The sequence below is a fragment of the Gobio gobio genome (assembly GCF_949357685.1).
Source record: "Gobio gobio genome assembly, chromosome: 10".
Lineage (NCBI taxonomy): Eukaryota > Metazoa > Chordata > Actinopteri > Cypriniformes > Gobionidae > Gobio > Gobio gobio.
The window spans coordinates 47,036,423-47,059,143 of NC_137116.1; the positions used below are offsets into that span (position 1 = coordinate 47,036,423).

Consider the following 22,721-nt stretch of genomic DNA (forward strand, 5'->3'; position numbering starts at 1 on the left):
ACACACATTACACACACATTCACCTGCTGTCTCTCAGGCTGTGGCACACACACACGTATCTCGCAGCCAGTGCTGCTGTCTGTCCCTCTCCTAATATTATCTTTATTTTATCTACTTCAGTCATGGCTGTAAAGTTTTTTATTAATGTACTGAATTTGTTAAAGTAGAGGTCTCTTATGGACATGTATTTTTGACAGTGAAGGAGGAAGTGTGTCTCTGTCTCGATCTCTCCTGTCCTACAGTGAACACACACCCTTTGCTCTCTGGGTAACCAGCTCTGTCTGTGTCTGCCCGTCTCGATGGCCAGACTGTGTGCACTGAGCCTGTACTTGGTCAGGATCCGTCTCTGCTTTGTGTCTCTGACACTCTGGAGATATTCTTCCAATTCATAATTTGACTTTAGAGTTCGATAGAATTGTAATTTACTTTGTAATTTAGTTTCCTGATCCCAATGTTCCAGATATGTATTCTTAGATTGTTTGATAATTTGGTTTATTCTGATGTTTGTGTGAGAAGCAGTGCTGGTCTGAGACTGGTTAGTGTTAGTAGGGTTAGTCGGGTTAGTCAGTCTCAGAACCAGCTGACTGAGGGGACTTTTTTCGGGGTTCAGTTCTTGGGTTTGTAACGCTTTAAAATGTAGCGATTCTGTGGGACTTGCTTTTAGGTGCATCCAGAATTTGAGGGCTCTTTTTTGCATATTAATAATCAAAGGGAATCGGCCTAATTCTGCCCTACATGCATTATTGGGTGTTTTTCTATGTATTTTTAGGATGAGTTGGAGTGGGCTTCTGTTGGATGTCTGTCCCATCTAGTGTAGCTCTGATCACTGAGTGGACCCCAAACCTCACTTCCATACAGCGCTATGGGCTGAATCACACTATCAAAGATTTTACACCAGATTGGAATTGGTAAGTCAATGTTTTGGAATTTTTTCTTAATGGCATATAGAGCTCTTCGAGCTTTGTCTTTGAGAGCATTCACTGCCATACTGAAACTCCCCGATGCAGTGATGACCAGGCCGAGGTAAGTGTACTGCATCGTGTGCTCTAGGGCGGTGCTGCCTAGACTGAACTGGTGTCTGTGTTCCTGACATCTGGGCTTTTTCTGAAAGACCATAATGTTGGTCTTTGTGAGGTTCACTGCCAGGTATGTCTGTCTATGTATGTATGTATGTATGTATGTATGTGTGTGTGTGTGTGTGTGTGTGTGTGTGTGTGTGTGTGTGTGTGTGTGTGTGTGTGTGTGTGTGTGTGTGTGTGTGTGTGTGTGTATGTATCTGTCTGTCTGTCTATGTATGTGTGTATGTATGTATCTATCTGTCTGTCTGTCTATGTATGTATGTATGTATGTATGTATGTATGTATGTATGTATGTATGTATGTATGTATGTATGTATGTATGTATGTATGTATGTATGTATGTATGTATGTATGTATGTATATATGTATGTATGTGTGTATGTATGTATGTATGTATGCATGTATGTATGTATCTGTCTGTCTGTCTGTCTTTTAGACATATTGTATCACCCTTTCTGTGCAAAGAGGGTTTTTAAGTGGCACTCCACCTAGCAGCTGCTCACACACACACTCTTGTAACACTCATAAATTACAAAGTAGCAAATGTGTTATATTGCCCACACAAAATCCATGATGCTTTGGCTGTATAAAGCAATGGGTGTTTTATTCAGTATTCTGCATTCACTTTTAAACATCAAGAAAGACAGACTGGCCGCTTCATTTATATTACAATTATTTGCATTTATTGAATTAAAAAAACAGTGTTTTAAAATAACCCCTGGGTTGAAAAGCAATTATCTCATGCAAATACATACGTTATATAGACAAAAAAACATAAATAGAACTATGCAAAGAAAAAAAATGCATCAATAGAATGAAAAAATTGGATCAATAGAATGACAAACAAGGGTTGGTGTGAGTTGAAAGATTTTGTCATTCGGTGACCTCACTGGGACAGAACAAAACATTGCAGTTGAGCAATTAAACACTGCAAAAAATCAGACACCGGCCGGGTAAACAGTTTGTGAAATGCAGATGAAAGGTCTGCCACATGATGCTCCCTCATGTCTCCATTCGCTTAAAATAGGACTGATCTCATAGCAGGGTGACTTAAATAATAATAATAGAAAATAAAAATAAGTAAATAAATTTTTTTGAACCATTCTGAGCTTATTATTATTCAATGAGCAATAATCTGTTTATGCAGTATTAACCCTAATGCAATTCATTTTTACTTGTATTGAAATAATATGAAGGCCTCTCCTAAAATGTTCTCCAGCATAGAAAAATTATATTTTGCATTGATCACTCAGTCAATCGTGAAAACCTCCATTAAACAACTTTTCATATTTAACTTTTAACAATCAGCTTCAAACTCTCTGAAAGGTCAGAGCCCTCTACACCCACTTTCAAGAGAAATTATATTTAGCTCTCAGCGGGTGTACTACAATTTACAAACAAAATATCACAATTTATCAAAGGCTAGCAAGGATGCATGCAAATTTACAGAGCAGATGGTCATACAAAATAATCGACATTCGACTGTCTCGACATGATTGAGAATGCAAAGGTCAAAATATTTAGCTTTCAGTACTGACGGGTGTCAAAATCTTCAGTAAAATCTTACATTCAACATGTTACATTGATGTAAAGTTATTGTTTTGATTAACTCACACATAGGTCTCACAATAAACATAAAAAGCTTTCTTTTTTAATTGTTAACCACACATGAGTGCTAAACTGTCCATAAACATGCCCAAACATGTCTAGAGCTTTTGTACATTTAGACGTTATTTTATTTACCTATTTCATCATTGGCAGTCGATAAAAACCATGTTGAGAGCTGAATAATTGTCATTGATGCAAATCATTAGATTTGAAAGACAAAGCGGTGTCAACCATCGTGCGTTTCTAGAAGATTTTACGCAGCCGCGCAACCAGGAAGAAGATCTCTGCATGGCATCTCTATAATTATGAAAACTGCGTTTAGAAGCGCCAAACACTTTATAAGTTTCGTCTTCTCTTGCAGAGTGCGTTTGGAGAGAATCCTCAGCGTTGTTGTTTTGTTTTTTTTTAACACCGAAAGCGCCTAAATTCGAAAATCTTGGCACTGCGCACCGGACTGTTTCCTCCCACCGATCTAACGGATTTCTGCTGCTGCACGACCATGAAAACCCTCACAGAGAGTCACCATTTTATCATTCGCTCTCTATCCTTTTATAATGTGCGAGCAAAACAGCCCATGTATCCACGGCGCGCGAACCCTAAAATAAAAGCGCACTGCTTATCCAAGATAATATTGCATATTATACGAATTCGTGGTTAAAACGTATGCGCACTACTGTTTGTAGTCTGGCTTTGAAATGAATGACTGCCACGCACCACACGCCAAAATATTTGTTTTAGATTAGGTACTGTGAGAGAAAGCACAGAAATAATGTGCCCACATGACGCATATTTAGGTTTCACTGTGCATGCGATTTTGTTGCTGTTGGTTCGATATTTATGGGTCAATAACAAATAAGGATGTCCGAGATTATGGAATGGATCTTTTAATAATCTAGTTTAAGTGCTTAGATAATCTTCTTATTCATGTTGGTATAGGCTATATTTAGGGAACAAAAACTAAAAAAAATGTTTTCTATAAAACCGGATTTAATAACGCACTATATAGAAGTAGGCTACTAAAATACTGTCTTTGCAGTACTGATATACAAAAATATGGGCCTATTAATCAATGTAAAACGTTTTTTTTTCTCTTCAACTATCATGAATCATTATTGAGTCTAGAGATTAGAGAATGTAACATTAGGCCTACTCTGTTTGACCTGAACAAGACGTGCCTTGTCATGAAAAGGTCAAAATATCTCAACAATATCTTCCTGATTGTTACTCATGCCACAGTGATTTTCAAATACAAAGCTAGTATTTTAAAACAAAACGGCTTCGTTGTTTTTAGAGAAATAAAATGAGCAGAACATGCCAAACTATAGCCTACTCCAACTCCCCCAAAAAGGCTTTTAATGGCACTTTTTTTGTTTGTTTACAATCTCCGGACAGTTAAACTGCAAGTTATTTATAATTTTTTAAACCCTATAGCCTAAATACAAAAATTAAAATGACTTTTATTTTATAAATTAAAAACTTGTAGGCCTATATTATAATCGTAGGCTAATTTACCCTTCAAAATTGGAAAAGGTGGGCGAAATGTAGCTAATTCTCGTCAAATGAATTATACTGCCATGGAAATGTTGGTTAAAATAATTTAGTTTCGTTTTTTCGAACTACAATGAAAGCTAAATCCGATAATTGTCAACTGTAAGTCTTTCTGTTTACAGAGGGAACGGCAGACAACTGGTGTTCTGCTAACATATATGCTAAAACTCTGCCACCGCTAACGCCACAGCGTTTTATTTAGACTGCTTTAAACATTCGACAACATCAAACAACAGTTTCAAATTTTCCAGGTTTTTAATACAGTCTCATAAATGTTTTCTAGGCCTACCCGTATTTCAATGACACGAGGCCAGAGTTAAACACACAACGTCATGAAAACATACTGAAACCGTTTAACAGGTGTCTTTGGTTATTTTGCAAGGTTTTAATATTTTCAATGCGACAAAAGACAGTACTTCACAGTTAAAAGGGCATTAATTACAAGCAAAAGTGCAAATTTAATGTCATCAAAAAACAAAAACAGAGCAGTCAGGGGTTGTTAAGTGGATTTTGACCATTATAGTGCAATTACTTCAATAAAAGGAGATTGGTTTCTTTGAGCACATCAATTAATTCATTATATTTTTCTTGTTATAAAACAGGACATATAGGACAGGTGTGAGCTTGAAAGTTATAGGCTAGTGAAAGAAATTATCTACTAATCTAAAATGGAGATTTAGCCTAAGTGACCAGAAAAATATATTTGAAAAAATAAAATCCATGTATCCAGTTGAAATTGGGGGTTATGTGAATTACATGCAATGTCTAATGTTAATTCTTCACAAAAAGACAAGCCCCTGAGCCCGATATTTTACATTGCAATAAGAGGTAGTTGGCTGAATTTTTCGCATTTGTCTGCTACCTCTGTGACACAACAAAACACGCAGGCCCATAATCTCTAGCTGGATTGTGAAGGCGCAATGTTCTCTAACCACTCCACAGTTTTGTATTTTTTGTGCAAGGACGCCAGGTCAAGAGGCGTTTGGCCCTTTGCGTTACGCAGAAACGGCTGCGTGTTGCAGGAAGACACGAGATACTGCACGACATCCAGGCATCCTTCTTGCGCCGCCAGATGCAGAGGCAGGTTGCCCTTGTTGTCAAGAAGATTGACATCCGCGCCATTCTGCGCGAGCACCTGTAGAGTGTCCAGATATCCGTCTCGCGCGGCGTCGTGACTGACGGTCAGTCCTAGGATGGGGTCGCGCACGTTTGGGTCTGCGCCTGCTCGAAGCAGAGTCTCTGCTATGCGCGGGCAGCCAAGTTTCATCACCTGAGAGAACAGAGAACACGTGTTAAGGTGCTAATAATACTGCTACATTAAATGATTAATTAATCACACACACACACACACACACACACACACACACACACACACACACACACACACACACACACACACACACACACACACACACACACACACACACACACACACACACACACACACATATATATATATATATATATATATATATATATAATTTCGTTTTTTTAGCGAAAGTGTGCATTTTTAATTAAGCATTATGAGTGGATTATTTAAGATTTAAATACGGACATGCCTATATGATAGTTCTGAGAATGTACCTATATTTTTCAGAAGAGACCCTATTATTGCATGCAAATAGAAAGAAATCAAAGAGATGAATTGCTGCAAGAATAAACCAATGATATAAAAAAATATTGTTTAAAAGCTAACAGGATTTTAAGCACACAACGATCTCCTAAATTATCTCTCTGACCTCTGATGATAACATGAATTTCAGGAAAAAATCTACATAGCCTACTATGAATTGTTTAGCCTATGTAAATTAGTTCACCGGTGCTTCACACGAATATTTTAATATGGGTAGCCTAATGCTCCATTTCAAACGGCCGCTTATTCTTGGATAAATATTATGAATGCATTTGACCTCCTATTAATTAAGAGACCACATAGAATGTTTATAGTCTCTTATATATATATATATAAAAAAAAAGTTAATCACAGAACCATTTTAAATGACCGAGTTAAAGGTGATAAAACGATGAACATTAAAAGTGACCAGTCACGTGACTTAAAATATAAACCTTTCCTTATTTATTCATATACATTTTTAACATGAAATGGCAATGTTGATAAAACATAAGTTCACGAATATTTTATGTAATTTCCACCTATACATATAGGCTATGCCAAATACAAAGCTACGGCTACCAGGATCGAGGATGGGGATTACCCAGTGTTCAGATTATCACTCATTCTGAAGCTATAGAGAATATATTGTGAGAATATGACAAGAAGCACATGAGTAATATCAAAATATTTCATGCTGACCGAAATTAAACAGCTATATTGCGTTTGGTGTAAGTCCAGACGGCCTTCTCATTAGCAGAATATTTGATTTATAACTGATTTAAAAAGTAGAAACAGTCTCTTGAGGCTTATAGGATTTGAATATATAATATATTATTTAAATTTGCTTTAATTCTAGAGTTTTATCTTAAAAGTAAAAAAATAAACAAAAGTGATCTACAATCACATCGGGCCTTATTGCCTATAAAATTGATACTCCATGATAATTTTACTCAGACGTTGTATCAAAAACGGAAACAATAACAACATCTGAACTATAAAAGGCTGTCAAAAAGGAGCCTGCACTAATGTCATTTCCTTTAGCTCGTAATATAGTGTAATAAAACGTTTTGAGTTTACACACAATAAATGGATTATGTAGCTAGATAACGAGAGTCACTAATTTGTTGGCATAATAAAATATAGATCGTTTGCAACAGGTGCGTATAGGGATAGGCTACTTGTTGGTTTGCAGGTAACCTTTTTTTTAAAACAACCACAGGTTTAGTTAGAAGCAAGTCAACCAGGCCACTGCTCATGGTGACTGCAAGAAGAAAAAAGGACAACTTGTTTTCGTGAGGCTGAGGTATTATGCATTATAAACACCGTGTTTAGATATGAAAGTTGTTCGTGGGTATGAGAGTCTAACCTGCAATGGTGTCCTGCCGAACTTGTTCTTCTCATTAACGTTCACGTTGCTTTGCAGTATCTGCTCAATTTCCATCAGATTTCCCTGCGCAGCTGCAGTGCACAGTCCATCTATAGCTGTGTCCTCGGCCATTATATACTGACAAAGAAGGTAGAATATCTCTGATGCTTGCTTTTTTTTTAAAAAACGTACGTTGGTTTATATGGAAAAAGTACTACAAAGCTGTAGTAAATAGTCCGATCCTCCAGCCCCCCTAAAAAAATATCCGTTGGAGATGCGCCAAGGTCCACCCACATTAATATCGTCCTACCCAAGCCATCGGAACCAGCGGAGAAAACAGGGATGCCGTGCCATCTCTTATCAAATGTATGGACGTTCAAGAAATATATGAAAAAAGCAAAAACAAAACAAACATCCTCTTTGATATGATCACCGCGAGAGGTTCCTCTCCGTGTCCATGAATGACATGAAGCTCTGCCGTGGTCTCGGTCCAGATATGATCTCACATTCAAACAGATCTGTAGTAGTCACATGAAAAATGCTCGCATCTGAGAGCCAAACTTCCCTTTCATGAGTCCTCCGATATTAACTATATGCAGGTGCATTGGGCTGGAGAACTGCGATGCGTTCATGGCATTCGCAGATGTTGTCATTTCAAGCCTCACGACCTCTGAAAACAGATAAAGAGAGGGAGAAGACTGTTATTCCGCGAGGCAATTTTTATTTTGCACCCAGTGAGTTCGCAAAGATGTGTTGTAAGTTTAAAGCAAGATTCCCGCCCATTTTGAATATGAAACGTCAAAAGCAAATCTTCTTTGATGTGCACATCAAAGAACGCTGGCATGAGGGTTATCCAAACTGGTTAACTGACACCAGTCGCCTATATCGATTTGACACGCGTAGAAATAATCTTTAATAGGTTTTCCGTCTGCGATGAAGCATTTCAAACTGCAGGCGTGAATATCTACAAATGTTCTGTCGTAGTGATTCCTCGCGCACGAAGGTGCAGTTACACTGTGACGATGATGGACGACGTCATAATGGATCATTAAAAATGAAACATTGTATCCACTACCTGCAGAATGGTTACGTCGCGGGCTTCGAGTTATCCTCTCCGGGTGGTTTTTGGGCGTTGAATAAGCTGGTTGCAAGACAGCTGACTTTGTCAGAGAGTCTACCGCTGTTGTTTGACATCACTCCGTTTTTGAAATAAAGGGCCGACACTTCCGCCCACTTTACTAACAGACGCGGAGTGAGGCGGGACTCAACGAACGGTAATGCTGCTGGGGAGAAGCTGAGAGATGCACTTTCTGCTCAATTCTCACCGTTTTGCCATGTTAAGCATTCATCCTCGAGTTACAAAGGCTTTTTAGCGTTGGTGTTCCCACTGTAAGATTTCTCTTGCCATAAATGTGTTTTGAAGTCAAATTCATTCAAGCTACATGGTAGGAGGAAAGAGTGCAAAACAGTGCAAGGTTTATATTCAGTCATGTGAACTGCCGAGATGATGCCCTCCAGCGTACCATATTAAGTAGCCTATAATCTTTCTGAAAATGGCAAGGCAATATTTGACCATCCCATCGTTTTGTTTATTCATTAAAATGAATTCCTCTATAGCACAGCAATAGCTAATGTTTACATTGACACTGTTACAAACTAATATCATAACACTGACTCATATTGCTACCTGCTTAAAAACACAGGCTTATTAAACTAGGCTATGCTGTTTTCTGGTGTTATAGAGGGGTTCTTTGCACTTTTTAGTGGCTATAGGCTGTGAGCAAGCTAAGACCAGAAAACCGGCTCAAGCTGGCTTATTTATTTATAGTTTTGTATGGTTTTAAAATGGTCTAGCTGTTTTTCTAGTCTGGCTAAGATGTTGCTCACTGAAAATTGCTCTAAACCTCTCTAAAACCAACCTCTTGGCTGGCATAGCTGATAAGACCAGCAAACCAGCACAAGTCTTATTGTTTAGTATGGTTTTACCTGGTTTTAAATGGTCTTGCTGTTTTTCTATTCTGGCCAACGTGGTGCTCAGGAGGTTAATAAGCTTATCTTTTAGCCTGACCCACTGAAAAATCGCTCTAAACCTCTCCAAAACCGGCCTGGTAGGGCTGGCATAGCTACTAAGACCAGCAAACCAATTTAGACTGGTTTAAGAGTTTTTTTTCCAGCAAATTACAAAGGAAACCTGTGCGTTTAGCCAGAGTAGGCTACCTGTAAAATTAAATCAGCCCTTCTAAACAATCTTGAGTTAGTAACGTTTGATTAGTCATCATGGTTGGCATTGCTTTATATTCATGTTTACGAAATAAAAACCTCGTTTTGGGTGGTTACACTGAGGTAGAACTGTGAAAATTTGCTGCAGACAACAGGGAACAGCCTACAGAGCCCATTCACATGTTTGATAAACTATTTTAATGCCTTTTTTTTGTTTTAAAATGTCACAAGGAAGTCAAACAAGTCACTTGTAAGAAAGTCCATTCAAATTCAGCCGAGGCCCTGCTGCTTCTTTAAAAATACGCAGCCCTTTCCAACCGTTTGAGTTGCACGACAGTTCACAGCACTCTTCTTTACGGCAGCCGTAAGATGTTTTCGTTGCTTTGAACGCCGATCCAGAACAGCAAAGTGACGATAACAGAAAAACGGAAAGCCGCCAAACACTGACAACACGGCCCCGAAGAGCAGCATTTATACACAATTACCTGCTGCACACTGATAAGCCGTGTCCTGAGCTGCTCTTTTGAAATCGGAGGTTGAGATTTTTGGGGTTTTTACATGAGTCGTTAGCCTCTCACTGCAATGGCCTCCGACAGCAACATGGACAGAGAAATGATCCTGGCCGACTTTCAGGTGGGTTTCCTCTCATATATTCTTATAATCTATAATTGTATAAGGTCTGAATGTGTAGACCAGATCCGTTCTCGTGCCTACTGAATGCTAGACTGGTAACGGCTATTGAAGTCACTCCTTTTTGTTGACATGTCTCGAGATGATCAGCTGTCAGTGGCTTTGTTTGAATTATTCAGCAAAAACGAAGTCTGGCAAGCATATGACGGGGCAAAGTAAGAACAAACAGCTGAAAATACATAATTTTGATATCATCTGCTTATCTGGGACTAGGAAACATTTCAGGACTGTCATCTGAATCCTGACCTGTGTTTTCTTGACCCTGTAATGGCCAGAAGCTGTCAGATGCACTGTTTTCTCTCTTTGTACACTGCCATCAGCTGTCACGTTCTTGTTTTTCATTTTGTTTGCTTTGAGATTTTAAATGTGAGTCAGTTTACAAGTATGTAGACTATGTGTTTTGATTTGTAAAATCTGAAGTATGTAACTAAACAAATATCTTGGTGGCATTCACCAAAATTGAAGGTTGCTTATACATCCAGATAAACATCTCTCATGATTTAATCTGTTAGATTAGAAAGCTTTACCTAATATGTGAAGTTAAATATCATATATCAATAATGTGTACTACTGTTCAAAAGTTTGGAACCAGTAGTTCTTAAAAAAAAAAGGATTATTTTTATTCAGCAAGGATGCGTTAAATTGTTCAAAAGTGAAAGTAGACATTTATTAAAATTTCAAAAGATTTCTATTTCAAATAAATTCTGTTCTTTTGAACTTTCTATTCATCAGAGAAATTCATCATAAAGATTTGCTACTGTTTCCACAAAATATTAAGCAGCACACATTTTCAACATTGAGATTAATAATAAAAATACCAAAATGATTGAGCACCAAATCAGCATATTAGAATGATTTCTGAAGGATCATGTGACACTGAAGTAATGATGCTGAAGATTCAGGAATAAATTACATTTTAATATAGATTACAATTAGTTTAAAATGTTATATTAAATTGCAATATTTCACAATATGAATTATTTTGTCCTTGGTGACAATAAAAGACTTCTTTCAAAACAAATCTTACCAACCCCAAACTTTTGAACAGTGTGTAGGTGTGTGTGTTTGTGTGTAATGCATAATGCATTTTTTATATAGCCTGAAACAAAATATGTTATGCTTATAAAACAAGTAATATTCACTTAACTCTCAGAAATGTATTTTGGGCCAGTTTTATTATTTCATTCTTTTAAAATACAAAGACCTTTTGGTTTCTGGTATTTTTAATAAGCAAGTATCAAAACCAGTTCCATTTGTTTCAGGCATGTACAGGAATTGACAACATTGCTGAGGCGATCACACTTCTAGAACTGAACAACTGGGACTTGTTGGTAAGATGCACTTTGTTTGTTAAATCTGTAAGACTGACACACATCTAGATTTGTTTTAAAACCACAAACCATTTTAACAAGTGTGTGTGTTATTTCTCCTGCTTATTGTTTGTATGTGGATTGTGGTGATGCAACAGAGACAAAGCCACTGTGTTTAGTGCAAATGCTATTTAATGGTACCATTGTTCACAGAACATTCTGGCGCAGTTCTGTAGTAGCTGCATTCCCATATAACAGTTACATTGATTTTAGGAGGAAAATGTAGTCATCAATGAAACCTAGCCTGTCATGTTTGCATTCAAGGCCTTATTTTTATTAATATTTTTACTTGTGTGCGTGCTCGACAATTACGAAATGCATAGTAAACAATTGGGCTATAATCAGGGGTGTCATGCATTTTGAGGGGCACCAGTGACAGTTCGGGCATTTCTTCTAAAGACTTTGAGTCATGATAGTCTAGTGGTGTCATTTTATACACTGTAAACCCAAATAAGTTGGCAAAAATCACAATCGGTTGCCTCCACTTTTAAGTTAACAAATTCGAAGTTCAAGTACTCAGAACTGGAAGATTTTTATTTTGTACTCATACATTTTAATTGTTCTTAACTAGGGTTGGATATTGTTTTACTCTTTTACGATACAAGTTTTTTACGATACCGGTACCAAACCGATATTTTTAAAATGGTGCCGGTGCCTGAACCGATACTTAAAATAAATATATAAGAGCCACAAACCGAGGGTGGATGACATTAAAGAATGGCTTTTTATTGAAAAAGAAAAAAAAAATTTAAATTGAAGAATTTATTAAAAGTTTAAAGTATACTTAAATATATAAATATAAATAGATACAAAACACAATTTACTTAACAAATTCACAGTAAAACCTAAGCCATCTAGCCAAACTACAACAGGCCTAATTTAACACATAACAGTTATAGTGCTAATAACAGCAGTCGTCTGTATTCTTAGTATGCTACAAACCAGCTTCAAGGTTCAGCTTTATTTTGAAATATGACCATATTCTCTGGCTAAATATTTTAGAATCGCCGTATTGTTTCCATGACGACGTGTCATGCTTCTCACGTGGCACTCAGCAGCCGCATTAGCGCTGTATGACAGATGTATGGTTAGGGATGAAACGGTATGGAAATTTAACATCACGATTATAGTGACCCAAATTATCACGGTTATCAATATTATCACGGTTTTGTTCAAACGAAATGAAAGTGTTCAAAAAGAACAGATGCACACACTTAAAACATTTCAACAAGTTTTATATTTGAAATTCAACAAACAACAAATAACTAAAGCAGCTCTAAGCACTTTTTTAAGCTAGATTATGTGGGATTTCCTTCCTTAATGGCCGTCATCAATAGCAACGCATAACACATAAATAATAATAATTTGTCGTAAATATAATCTCTAATATTATCACTGTAAATTTATTCCCAAGCAATATTCTCATCAGTGTTCTATCAGACACATTTAAATCTAGCATATTTTGTGTTAGAGCCCAAACAGTATCCTAGTGAAATAATGCATATCCATATTTCCATATGATTTGACAGTTTATTTTATTAAATATCAAAATGTGTATCATACCTGACACCTAGATGAACACTTTACAGTCTTTTTATGACGGTCATTCTCTTCAAATGCTATTGAAGTTTGAAACGTGTATAACGTTACCAATGTTGTATGTAACTTTACAGACGGTCCCTAAATTCGCCTGCGTTATGCCAGTCATATCAGATGCGCTGTGGTTCTGCTGTGTTTTTTTTAAACCATTTTCGCTGCTGAAATAGAACAAAAACAGTCAACCACTGTATGATGAATGAATCTCCTGCGTACAGCACACGTTTATCTCTGCTTTGAGTGCAGATTTCAGTGAGCGCGGCGCGCGCTCTGAACAAAACTCCGCTAATCTGAACGCCTCTGATTATGAGATATTGCATTCATAAACTCAATAGAAGCACGTGTAAGTGCTTATAATGCGCAACGCGATTATAACAGATGGCTTTTGAGAAGACTATTATAAGTTCAACAGCCAGAGTGGCTAGTGTGCAGCCGAAATAACGTTACACTCGCAAATGGCGGTTGTTAATGTCAAACCCTGATTATTATCCCTTAAATGTCACCCTAGTCTTGTCTGAATTTGTTCGTTCGCTTCACGTTATAATTTCCCAGACGTAGGTTTGGTATTGAGGTAAAAGTCCACTTGCCTTGCGTTCGTAGTTTTGAAGTGTTTTCCCTATTACAGCGACTTTCTTCTGGCATGTTTGCAGACAGGGTGACCATCTTAGATTAAGTTTCCCTCAGGACTTTTGTAAAAGCCAAAATATGACCACGCCTCAGATTTGGTCCTTTTAGAAGGCAGAACAATCCCCCGAGTGCTGTCACCGCTTTCTGCCATTTCTCCTCATTCAGAAAACAGCGGTGAGCGGTGCGCCAGACTGACGCTGACTGGACAAGATTTACTGCAAGTTTTCACAACCGTGATAATCACACGCGGTTTTAATGATAATAAAATTTTATACGATATTACTAACCGTCACTAAATTTTATCGTGGTTTATCGTGAAACCGGTAATCGTTTCATCCCTATGTATGGTTTTTATTTTTTTTATATATTTTTTTATTCAAAATATTCACAAACTTGTTAACTGTGTCATGAACTATCTGATATTTTGATTTTCAAATATGTGTAAGCGAATGTGTGTTTATTTGATCTATCATGCGCGATAGATTTACATCACATGAATTCATCCTCTTCTCACGAAATACATGAAAGTAAGTGACCAATGAACTGGGAGAAAAATACAGTAAACTATATAGTTACTGTGTATCTGATATAAATAAGACACGTAGTCAAATTATAATTGAAAGGATTGTTATTGCTGCTTCCATAGACATCAGTGTGTATTTTTTGCTAGTACGTATGTGCATTTAAATGTCTGGAACCTAAAATAAACATAATGTTGTGGTAAATACTGAATAGTTGTGATGTGTGACAAGCGCTGAGCGCACCTTTCTCTGGCTCAGCATGTTTGAATTTAAGTGGCACTGAAATGAGGCCCCGAAATCTGCGTTCTGATTCGGTCCGGTTACACACCGGTTATATAGGTACTGGTGTTGGCACCGGGTTTTGGTACCCAACCCTAATTAAGATGCGTTTTTGGTCTATTGGATCACAAGGCGCATTCCTGTTCACACCTGGTGTTTAAATCTGTCTCTTTTGTTCACTTTTGACCAGTGGCGGCTGGTCAATAGAGGGCGCTGGAGCGCTGCCCCAATCAAAATTCCAGAAATATACATGTATACAAAAATGATAATAAAAATAAAATAGTTTACTCATACGATGTGCCGGCTGCTAGTAAAAGCCTCAGCATTTAATAAAAACTGGCTTTGATCGGTTAACTATTTTATATGTTCTTCAATATGTTTCATGCGCGAGGGACGCCAGACAAATGGATCTCTATCTGAGTACAAAAATCTACGGGCAGCATGTGACCTGAAGCTGGTCTCTAATTGGTTTCTTAAAGATCCTCCTCCAGACGCAGGTCGCTGCGTCCCTGGCGAATCAGAATTGGATGCGTGTTATTTTATCCAATCTGATTGGTTCTCGTCACCTGTCATTCAACTTTCCATTCTTGGCAACTAAAGCGAAAGTGCGCAGGCGACACAGTCACTCCGACTCCGCCAAAACCTTGTTAGGAATGGATGATCACTTTCGTAGAGATGGCAGCAGTTAAACCAAATTCTTTCACAAGGCGTTCGCTGGAAGAAAAAAAGTATAAAGGATCCCGAACTACCACGATTTACAAATCCAGCAGCAGGCCCGTGACAGGACACAGCTGCACTCGGAGCTTCACATGCTTGTTACGAGAAACGTAGGTGTCTGGCTGGATGTGTTGTTAGCAATGCCCTGTATTGCTTTCCCTGTCTTTTATTTCAAAGTGTTGTACTGAAGTTTTGTTGACAACAACGGGGGTAAGAGACCTCAAATATCTAACTGAACAATGCAAACGACACTTCTTTGATGACTGACTTTGATCAGAGAGTCATTGAGAAATTTGCTGGCCAGAAAGTAAGAAGAGCTATGTTCAAGTAGTCAACATGCTAGTCTGTTGTTGCTCTTTTCTTTTGTTTTTCCATTCCTCATTCAATTATATGTGGGAATTTAGTCAACATGCATCTTGATACTGCCCCCCCCCCCAAAAAAAAACCCCTCCCCCGCAAAAATAATTATCACCAGCCGCCACTGCTTTAGACCACTTCTGACCATTTCTTTGAGAGGAGGGTCTATGGGTGGATAAATGTATGGGCTTGTTCAGATCTTTCGATTTAATGGACGAAATAAGCGTACACAATTTACATGAACAATTTACCACAAGACCGGTGTGGTACGCGGTGAGTGCATGTTAGAAATAAGGAATTGTGATTAAGTTTTTCGTCTTCAAATCAAACTTAGTTCTTCAGCCGACAAAGTTTAAATCCTGTCTGGCTAGTATGCTTCCAGTAATATAGTTCAGTAGGTGGAGAGGAGGTGGTCTTTTGTGACTGTTCAATTGCATTCGACCACATGAGCGTCTACACTAGGAAAGCAATCCGGTCTAATGCGCTTTGATCAAGCGTGTCACACGAGCCCTGAAATGTGAAGCCAAAGTGTTTTGATCGCCCCCATGTGGCTGGATGCAGTATAGGTCATAAACCCTGTCCTCTCCATGTAATGTTGGAGCATAGACAAACTAAACAATCAAATTCCAAATCAATTCCATTTTTCCAAAGATGGTTTCTGTTATTTTAGGCAGTTTTGATAATGCTGATGTTAGTTTGAGTGTTTTTTTTCTTTAAATAAGTTTGTTTTTTAGTTAGTTATTTGATGCTATAAAACGGGGTTGTGACGCTGAGATTGACAGCTTCTCTAAACCAGTCACTGAGGCACCTACAGACATTTTTCAGGAGGAGATTGGAGCTTTAACTTTAATTTCCACATTTCCATAACTGTTTGTTGCACAAATAGTTCAGGGGCGTGTGATTGATTAGGCGGGAGTGTGGGAGGGACCTTGATATCGCGGATCCACTTCACGCTCACTACTGCGCAGACTCTGGCTTCAAGTTGCTAGGCCGCAGACTTGAGACCCAGTGCCATATTTGGACACTGGCAGCTTCACTTACTTCAATGGAAGAGAGTGAAGGTGCGTCATCCATCTTTTTTTTACAGTCTATATGGTTTGGGCCTCTGGAAGTGGTCGAAAGTGAACAAACTAAAAGCGTTTAGACCCTGTTTAGGGTGTAACAGAGTTCGTAGTTATGGGAAAGAAGGAGCGGGAACCGGCGAAAGTTTCAAAAGACTTTAATAAATAAATAAACAAACTGAAACTAAAAACGGCAGCCTCCTCACGGACGACTGCCGCGCACACTCCTAATAAAACGTAAACAAAACACAACATAAAGTCCAGGCCTGGTCCTCTCTCGTCCTTCACTGTTGTCGCTCCTCCTTTAATGCTTCCGAGCTCGTCCGTGAGAGGATTCGAGACCGGTGTGATGCGCAGCTGACGCTCATCTTCAATCACGCACCAGCCTCGCATCGCTCTCTCACGGCTCTCACTCGCCCTGCTTGTCACACAGGGCCTTAATCTCTTTTAGGGTTTTAGATTAAGTGATGTGAAACCCTAATAACTAAAGATTTGAAGGAACATGACTAAGTTCTCTTTTACATGACCCAATTTTTTTCCCCTCCCATGTGGCACAGATCGGATATAACCCACGAACTTGTAAGCAGGGAAAAAGCACATGGATTCCAATATTCTTAGATCTTTAGGGTTGAGGCCTAAAAAACCATGTATGAAAATAAATCTGATATGAATTGGACATTTCAAATTGTTTCTGCTATTTAATGGGACAGATCGGATATTCCCGTCAATGCGAATCATACGTCATTGAAAAAGTGGCGTGGCGAATGACATCAACTCAGGTGGATACCAACCATGATCACAAGACTCTTTTCAGTGGCACAATGGAGGGTGAAGGCTCAACCCAATTATTTGCTGACCTTTAAAGATGGTGTGGAAAGCAAAAGCTTGAATCATAATTTTGTCATTTTAACCTTTTCGGTCTAAGCTTTTTCGGGTCAGTACATCGTCTACCTTTGGTTGTTTTGCCAAGTGTATAGTGTAAATGCAGATATCTGATATGGGTCACTTTTTAAAAAAGATGATGTAAGCTGGTCATTAAAAAATAGGATATAGTCAACAAATCTAGACTGAGCAGTGTAATTGTGGCCTTAGTTTCAGTTATTGCAAATCCTAGTTATCACAACATGAGCATAAACCGTTTCTATTAATTTGCATATTGAATTCAGTCCGATTAATTTCCGACTGCCACCATGACTCGCGTTACATCAAGTATATTCTAATTGCTTCTTTATTTTATTTGTTACATCTGTTTGCATTTATTTGTCCTCTCACTCTCTAACTGTATGACGATTCAATGATACAGAGAATTACTTTTCAGTTCATACAACTTTAATATTTATAATTTCAGAGGCATCAAACTGCCGTTCCAAAATGTGTGCCGATTCTTGAGTCAAGATCCGTACATGTGTTTTTGTTCAAGCAGGAACTGTTTCACCCCTAGTGAACAAATAGTAGTTCCTTTGTTGCACCTACCATGCTGCGCTTATGTGTCTAGGTGTCTGTTTCAATCGATAATGTTATTTGAACAGACAGTAATGTCTGCTGCAGTCTGTAAATACCCTCACCTTTTATGGCTTTTCATCTTATCTATTGCAAACAGGTCATTTAGACAGATCAAAACGGTCCTAAAAATTCCTAGTTGCAGGTGCCCATCCCTCCCTTTGAATACATGGCGTCGAAATTGTCATTGAAGTCCTCTATAGGCTTATACAAGCATCCTGGTGATTCATTGTCTGGTATATCACCTTTCAATTGCAGCCACACAAACATTTCTGCTCTTAAGCCTAAAATATATGCAGCTATGACAGGTGTCACACCACAGACAAAGGCAGACGGTCGAACTATATTTTGGTTTGGTGAATGTTAACAGGAGGCATATGGCAGTTTTCGTATTGCTAATTTGCATGAGGACTCGTGACCTACGCTTGCCCTAAAAGTACAGGGTCTTTCCATCTCGTATTTACAGTTCTTAAAAGCGGGATAAAGAATACAGTGTCAAGAAAGATCTAAAGCGACAGTTTTCAAATGAAAATCAAGAAATTGTGGTTTTACAGACAGATTTCACTCCACAAAGTCGCCCTTTATCTTAAAAGCAGGCTGTTTTACTATATTTAGCAGGAAGCTGGTTGTATGCTGGCAGCCATTCAAAGAAAGCAGGCCATAGCACATGGTGTGGTTAAGTGCACCTGTAAATGTAATGACTTGCTGTTCCAGCTCAGGGTGGCGAGGTTGATGAAGTCAAAAAAAGAAAGAAAAAAAAGTTGAGACGGGACTGTCAGCGTGTGTTTGAACACCCCGCGCTGAAGCCAGGATGTGTGCCGCACACTTGATCACACAAACACAGCCCTGCACCTGAGCAAATCTTTCATGAGAAGTCAAATGGCCTTAAATGTGTAGAGCACTTCTTTTACATTTTTGCAGAAATCTGATGTTCTGTCTACAGCAGACAAAATATCATTTCTGTGGCCTCTACAGGCATGGAACATTTTTTGGAGCATAGCAAGCATTGCGATGTACGTCTCTGTATACACTTTGTTATTTGGCTCAATCAGAAGCCATTCCATTCAGATCTGTATCCACTGAGCAAGTCTCCTTATCATAGTCTGGCTCCAGGACCCACTTGCTCACACATGCACAGACACAAACACATCAGGCCCATCTCTGTGCATTCCACTTCAGTCTGATGAGAGAAAGAGAGGGGGAAATATGTGGCCCACATTGCTGGATACTGCTTGTATGTTTCATGTTTGGGTTTTATAATGAAATATCTGATTCCTGTCGTTCAGATATGTACCTCTGTTATTGGCTTTATCATTGTAAAAAAGATCAGTAAATTTAAACCATTATTTATTTGGGTAGTTGATTAAATTCCAAGTAATGACAGCAGTTATGACCTGCCGTGTGACATGTTATGATATATCTTAAATTAATTGAAAAAAATGTGTCATTCAAAAATGTACACTAGGCACTAGAATGCACTATGGGAAGAAGGCAAGCCGGCGGAGGCAGTGTGATGCTTTGGGCAATGTTCAGCTGGGAAACCTTGGGTCCTGCATGTGGATGTTACTTTGACATGTACCCAGGGGCATAGCACAAGATCCCGGGCCTATGCATAGGCAGTCCTGAAGGGCCCCCATGTTCCATGTTAAAATATATTTCAGACTTTTCAAGGGCCCTCTCTCCCCTTGGGGCCCTGGTAATCAGTACTGGTTTTACCCCCAGCCCGACGCCCCTGCTACCTAAGCATTGTTGAAGACCATGTACACCCTTTCATGGAAACGGTATTCCCTGGTGCCTGTGGCCTGATAATATGCTCTGCCACAAAGCAAAAATGGTTCAGGAATGTTTTGAGGAGCACAACAACGAGTTTGAGGTGTTGACTTGGCCTCCAAATTCCCCAGATCTCAATCCAATCGAGCGTCTGTGGGATGTGTTGAACAAACAAGTCTGATCCATGGAGGCCCCACTTCGCAACTTACAGTACTTAAAGGATCTGCTGCTAACATATTGGTGCCAGGTCACACAGCACACCTTCAAGGGTCTAGTGGAGTCCATGCCTCGATGGGTTAGGGCTGTTTTGGCAGCAATAGGGGCACATAATGTGTCATGTTATGGCACATTATTAGGAACACAATATTTAAGTCATAATGTTATGTCTGATCGGTGTATATATATATATACTGTATGCATTTTTATGACCTCATATTAATTGAAAGACTACATTTGTTCTTTTAAAAAAGATTTTTGTCACATTGTAGGACTATTTAAGTGAATTCGTGATTTAAAAAAAAAAAGTTCCAAAATTGCATACTGTAAAATGTATGTAGTGTATTACATTGCTTTTCAGCAGTGGATGAAATGTGCTCTTTTGTATGGTATATAGGGAAGCATACAAAAGAGCACATTTCACATATTCAGACATGGGGTGTCAAAAATGTCAAAGAAACAAAGACTAGTGACATCACCTAACATAAATGCTTCTGTTTATACATTCATATACATGTCAAACTAAAATGCTGACTAAAAAGGTTTCATGTTATGTCATTTAACTGAACCAAACAGTTATTTCTTGTAGTCATCAATGCTTTTTGAGCTCTCATAAAATATATCTTTGTGTTTTCTCTCTAGGCAGCCATCAACGGAGTGATACCACAAGAAAATGGGATCTTGCAAAGGTATGACATTCATTTGTTGATTCTTTTGAATCCAAAATCATCAACTCAGGTTTTCCCGTCACAAGATTATGGCAGAGTTTGCACTCTATTGAACTGCATGTGCTTTTAAAGGAAGTCTTTAGAGTAGAGATTAATGCTGGTAAACTCCAAAGACGGCACATTACCTGAATCAAGTCCCAGCTGAGCTTGATGGCTCGAACGAGGTGGTTACTGTTTTCATGCCCCTGTAAAATGAAACTGGCCTCCTCTCAAAAGGGCATTCGTCTCTGAGCTATAATGAGACCCAGCTGTGGCTGCTGCTGGTTCCCTGGATGTTAAGGAATCGAGGGGGAAATGTCAGAGCAGCTTGTGTCTCGGCTTGTAGAGCCTTTGGTAGAGCTCTTATCATGTCTGCTCATCTGATTTAGTCAAATCAGAAGTCTGCTCTACCATTTTACATCTGGCTAATCGGCAAACTAACTACTGAACACAAAATCCTGCACTTCAATACTGCATGATCTTGCTTTATTTCATCATTCAAATTATTTTTTTTTGTTATAGACTGTAATAGATTTTTCTGCATTTAGCCACAGTGGTCACTGCAACTTCCGGTGCAGCTCAGTGTATGGAAATTGTGAGAAAATTAAATCTTGACGTGTTATGTGGCAGGACAAAGAATTATTGATATGATCCACCTTTTCACTGAAGGAATTTAAACGTATATTATGTATTTATTTGTGATCGACAGTAATTAGAAATATAGCAGAAAGAGTTTGCTACTATATGGGAGAAGCTTGCGTAGCAGAAAAGCATGTGTAAGCATTTGGCCTGCATAGTCAATTGTGTCATTAAGACATTTAGGGCTGTAATCAACCAAAGAAAATCTTGGTCGACTGAAGTCCTGAAATTTTCGACTAAAAATCGACTAAAAATGACGTTAGGGAAAAAAACGTTAAATTAATTAGCTGCGCACTGTGCGCAGTACTTGGTAGCCTTGTTGTCTGCATAAATGAATTATAAATAAACATAAAAAACTAGTAGGCTATTTGCAGTATATTAAATAGTTTTTGAGCTGATTATTTTGCACTGAAATGAGTCTGACACACGAGTCTGTGTCAGCTCTGACAGCGTTGCATCACGTGCACCTGCGCCTATGATTTCCCAAAATATAGTACTATTGTCAGCTAGATATCATCACAATAACTTTTGAGGAATATGCAACATAATTTAGACAATTGTTTTTGTCATATGTATTATAATAACTGACAGACAGTACAATTTCAGCCGCACTGTGCAGCTCGAACAGGAGCTGAGCTCAGCTTCGCGGCTGAGACACGAATAGACTATTAACTTAAAGTTTTTACTCTTAAACACAAAAGGCACGTCCACTTTAATAAAAAAATGAATATTTATTAAACAAGCCAGATCAAGAGCAGAAAAAACGCTCTCACAATTAAATAAATAATATAAGTTACAGAAAACTAGCCTTCTTCAATCTGTCTCTCTTCTCCAGTGGGTTGGGCTAATCCAAAAGTGAAAACAATGGGGGTGTTTTGAAGACAGACTGTTACCTGTGAAACAGGGGTGCTCTGAAAACACCCCCATTAGCAATTAGTGCTTTCCACCTGATGAAATGAACGCGGCGCGGCAAAACTGATGAAATGAACGCGGCAAAACTGATGAAATGAACGCTGCAAAACGGACAGTACAGATCCACTTTTGCGGCACGACTGAAGCGTGGTGTTGTGACGCTGTATGTTGATGGGCGTTCCTCAAGTTTACCGCTATTGGCGTGCGTTTGAGCCAGCGGGGAATGAAAAACAAAGGACGGGCGAGAGACTTCTCTTCGCCAGTTGGTTGGGCTAATCCAAAAGAAGTGAAAACAATGGGGGTGTTCTGAAGGCAGACTGATA

At 38.6% G+C, this 22,721-nt stretch overlaps 2 protein-coding genes across 2 annotated transcripts in view; one reads left to right on the forward strand and one right to left on the reverse strand.

Annotated features, from left to right (window-relative positions):
- Positions 1–4,474: 4,474 nt before the first annotated feature.
- On the reverse strand, positions 4,475–8,434 carry cdkn2c (cyclin-dependent kinase inhibitor 2C (p18, inhibits CDK4)). Its single transcript, XM_079828271.1, has 3 exons — positions 8,292–8,434; positions 7,217–7,886; positions 4,475–5,505 (listed from the first exon to the last, which is right to left on the reverse strand). The coding sequence occupies exons 2-3, from the start codon at positions 7,346–7,348 to the stop codon at positions 5,134–5,136; spliced, it is 504 nt and encodes a 167-aa protein (XP_079684397.1). The 5' UTR covers positions 7,349–7,886; positions 8,292–8,434; the 3' UTR covers positions 4,475–5,133.
- An 898-nt stretch (positions 8,435–9,332) lies between these two features.
- Positions 9,333–22,721, forward strand: part of faf1 (Fas (TNFRSF6) associated factor 1) — a 78,492-nt gene continuing 65,103 nt past the window's right edge. The window contains exons 1-3 of the mRNA XM_079826351.1: positions 9,333–10,069; positions 11,389–11,457; positions 20,783–20,829. Coding sequence (XP_079682477.1) covers positions 10,019–10,069; positions 11,389–11,457; positions 20,783–20,829 — 167 coding nt within the window. The 5' untranslated portion in view covers positions 9,333–10,018. The remainder of the gene's footprint in view (positions 10,070–11,388; positions 11,458–20,782; positions 20,830–22,721) is intronic.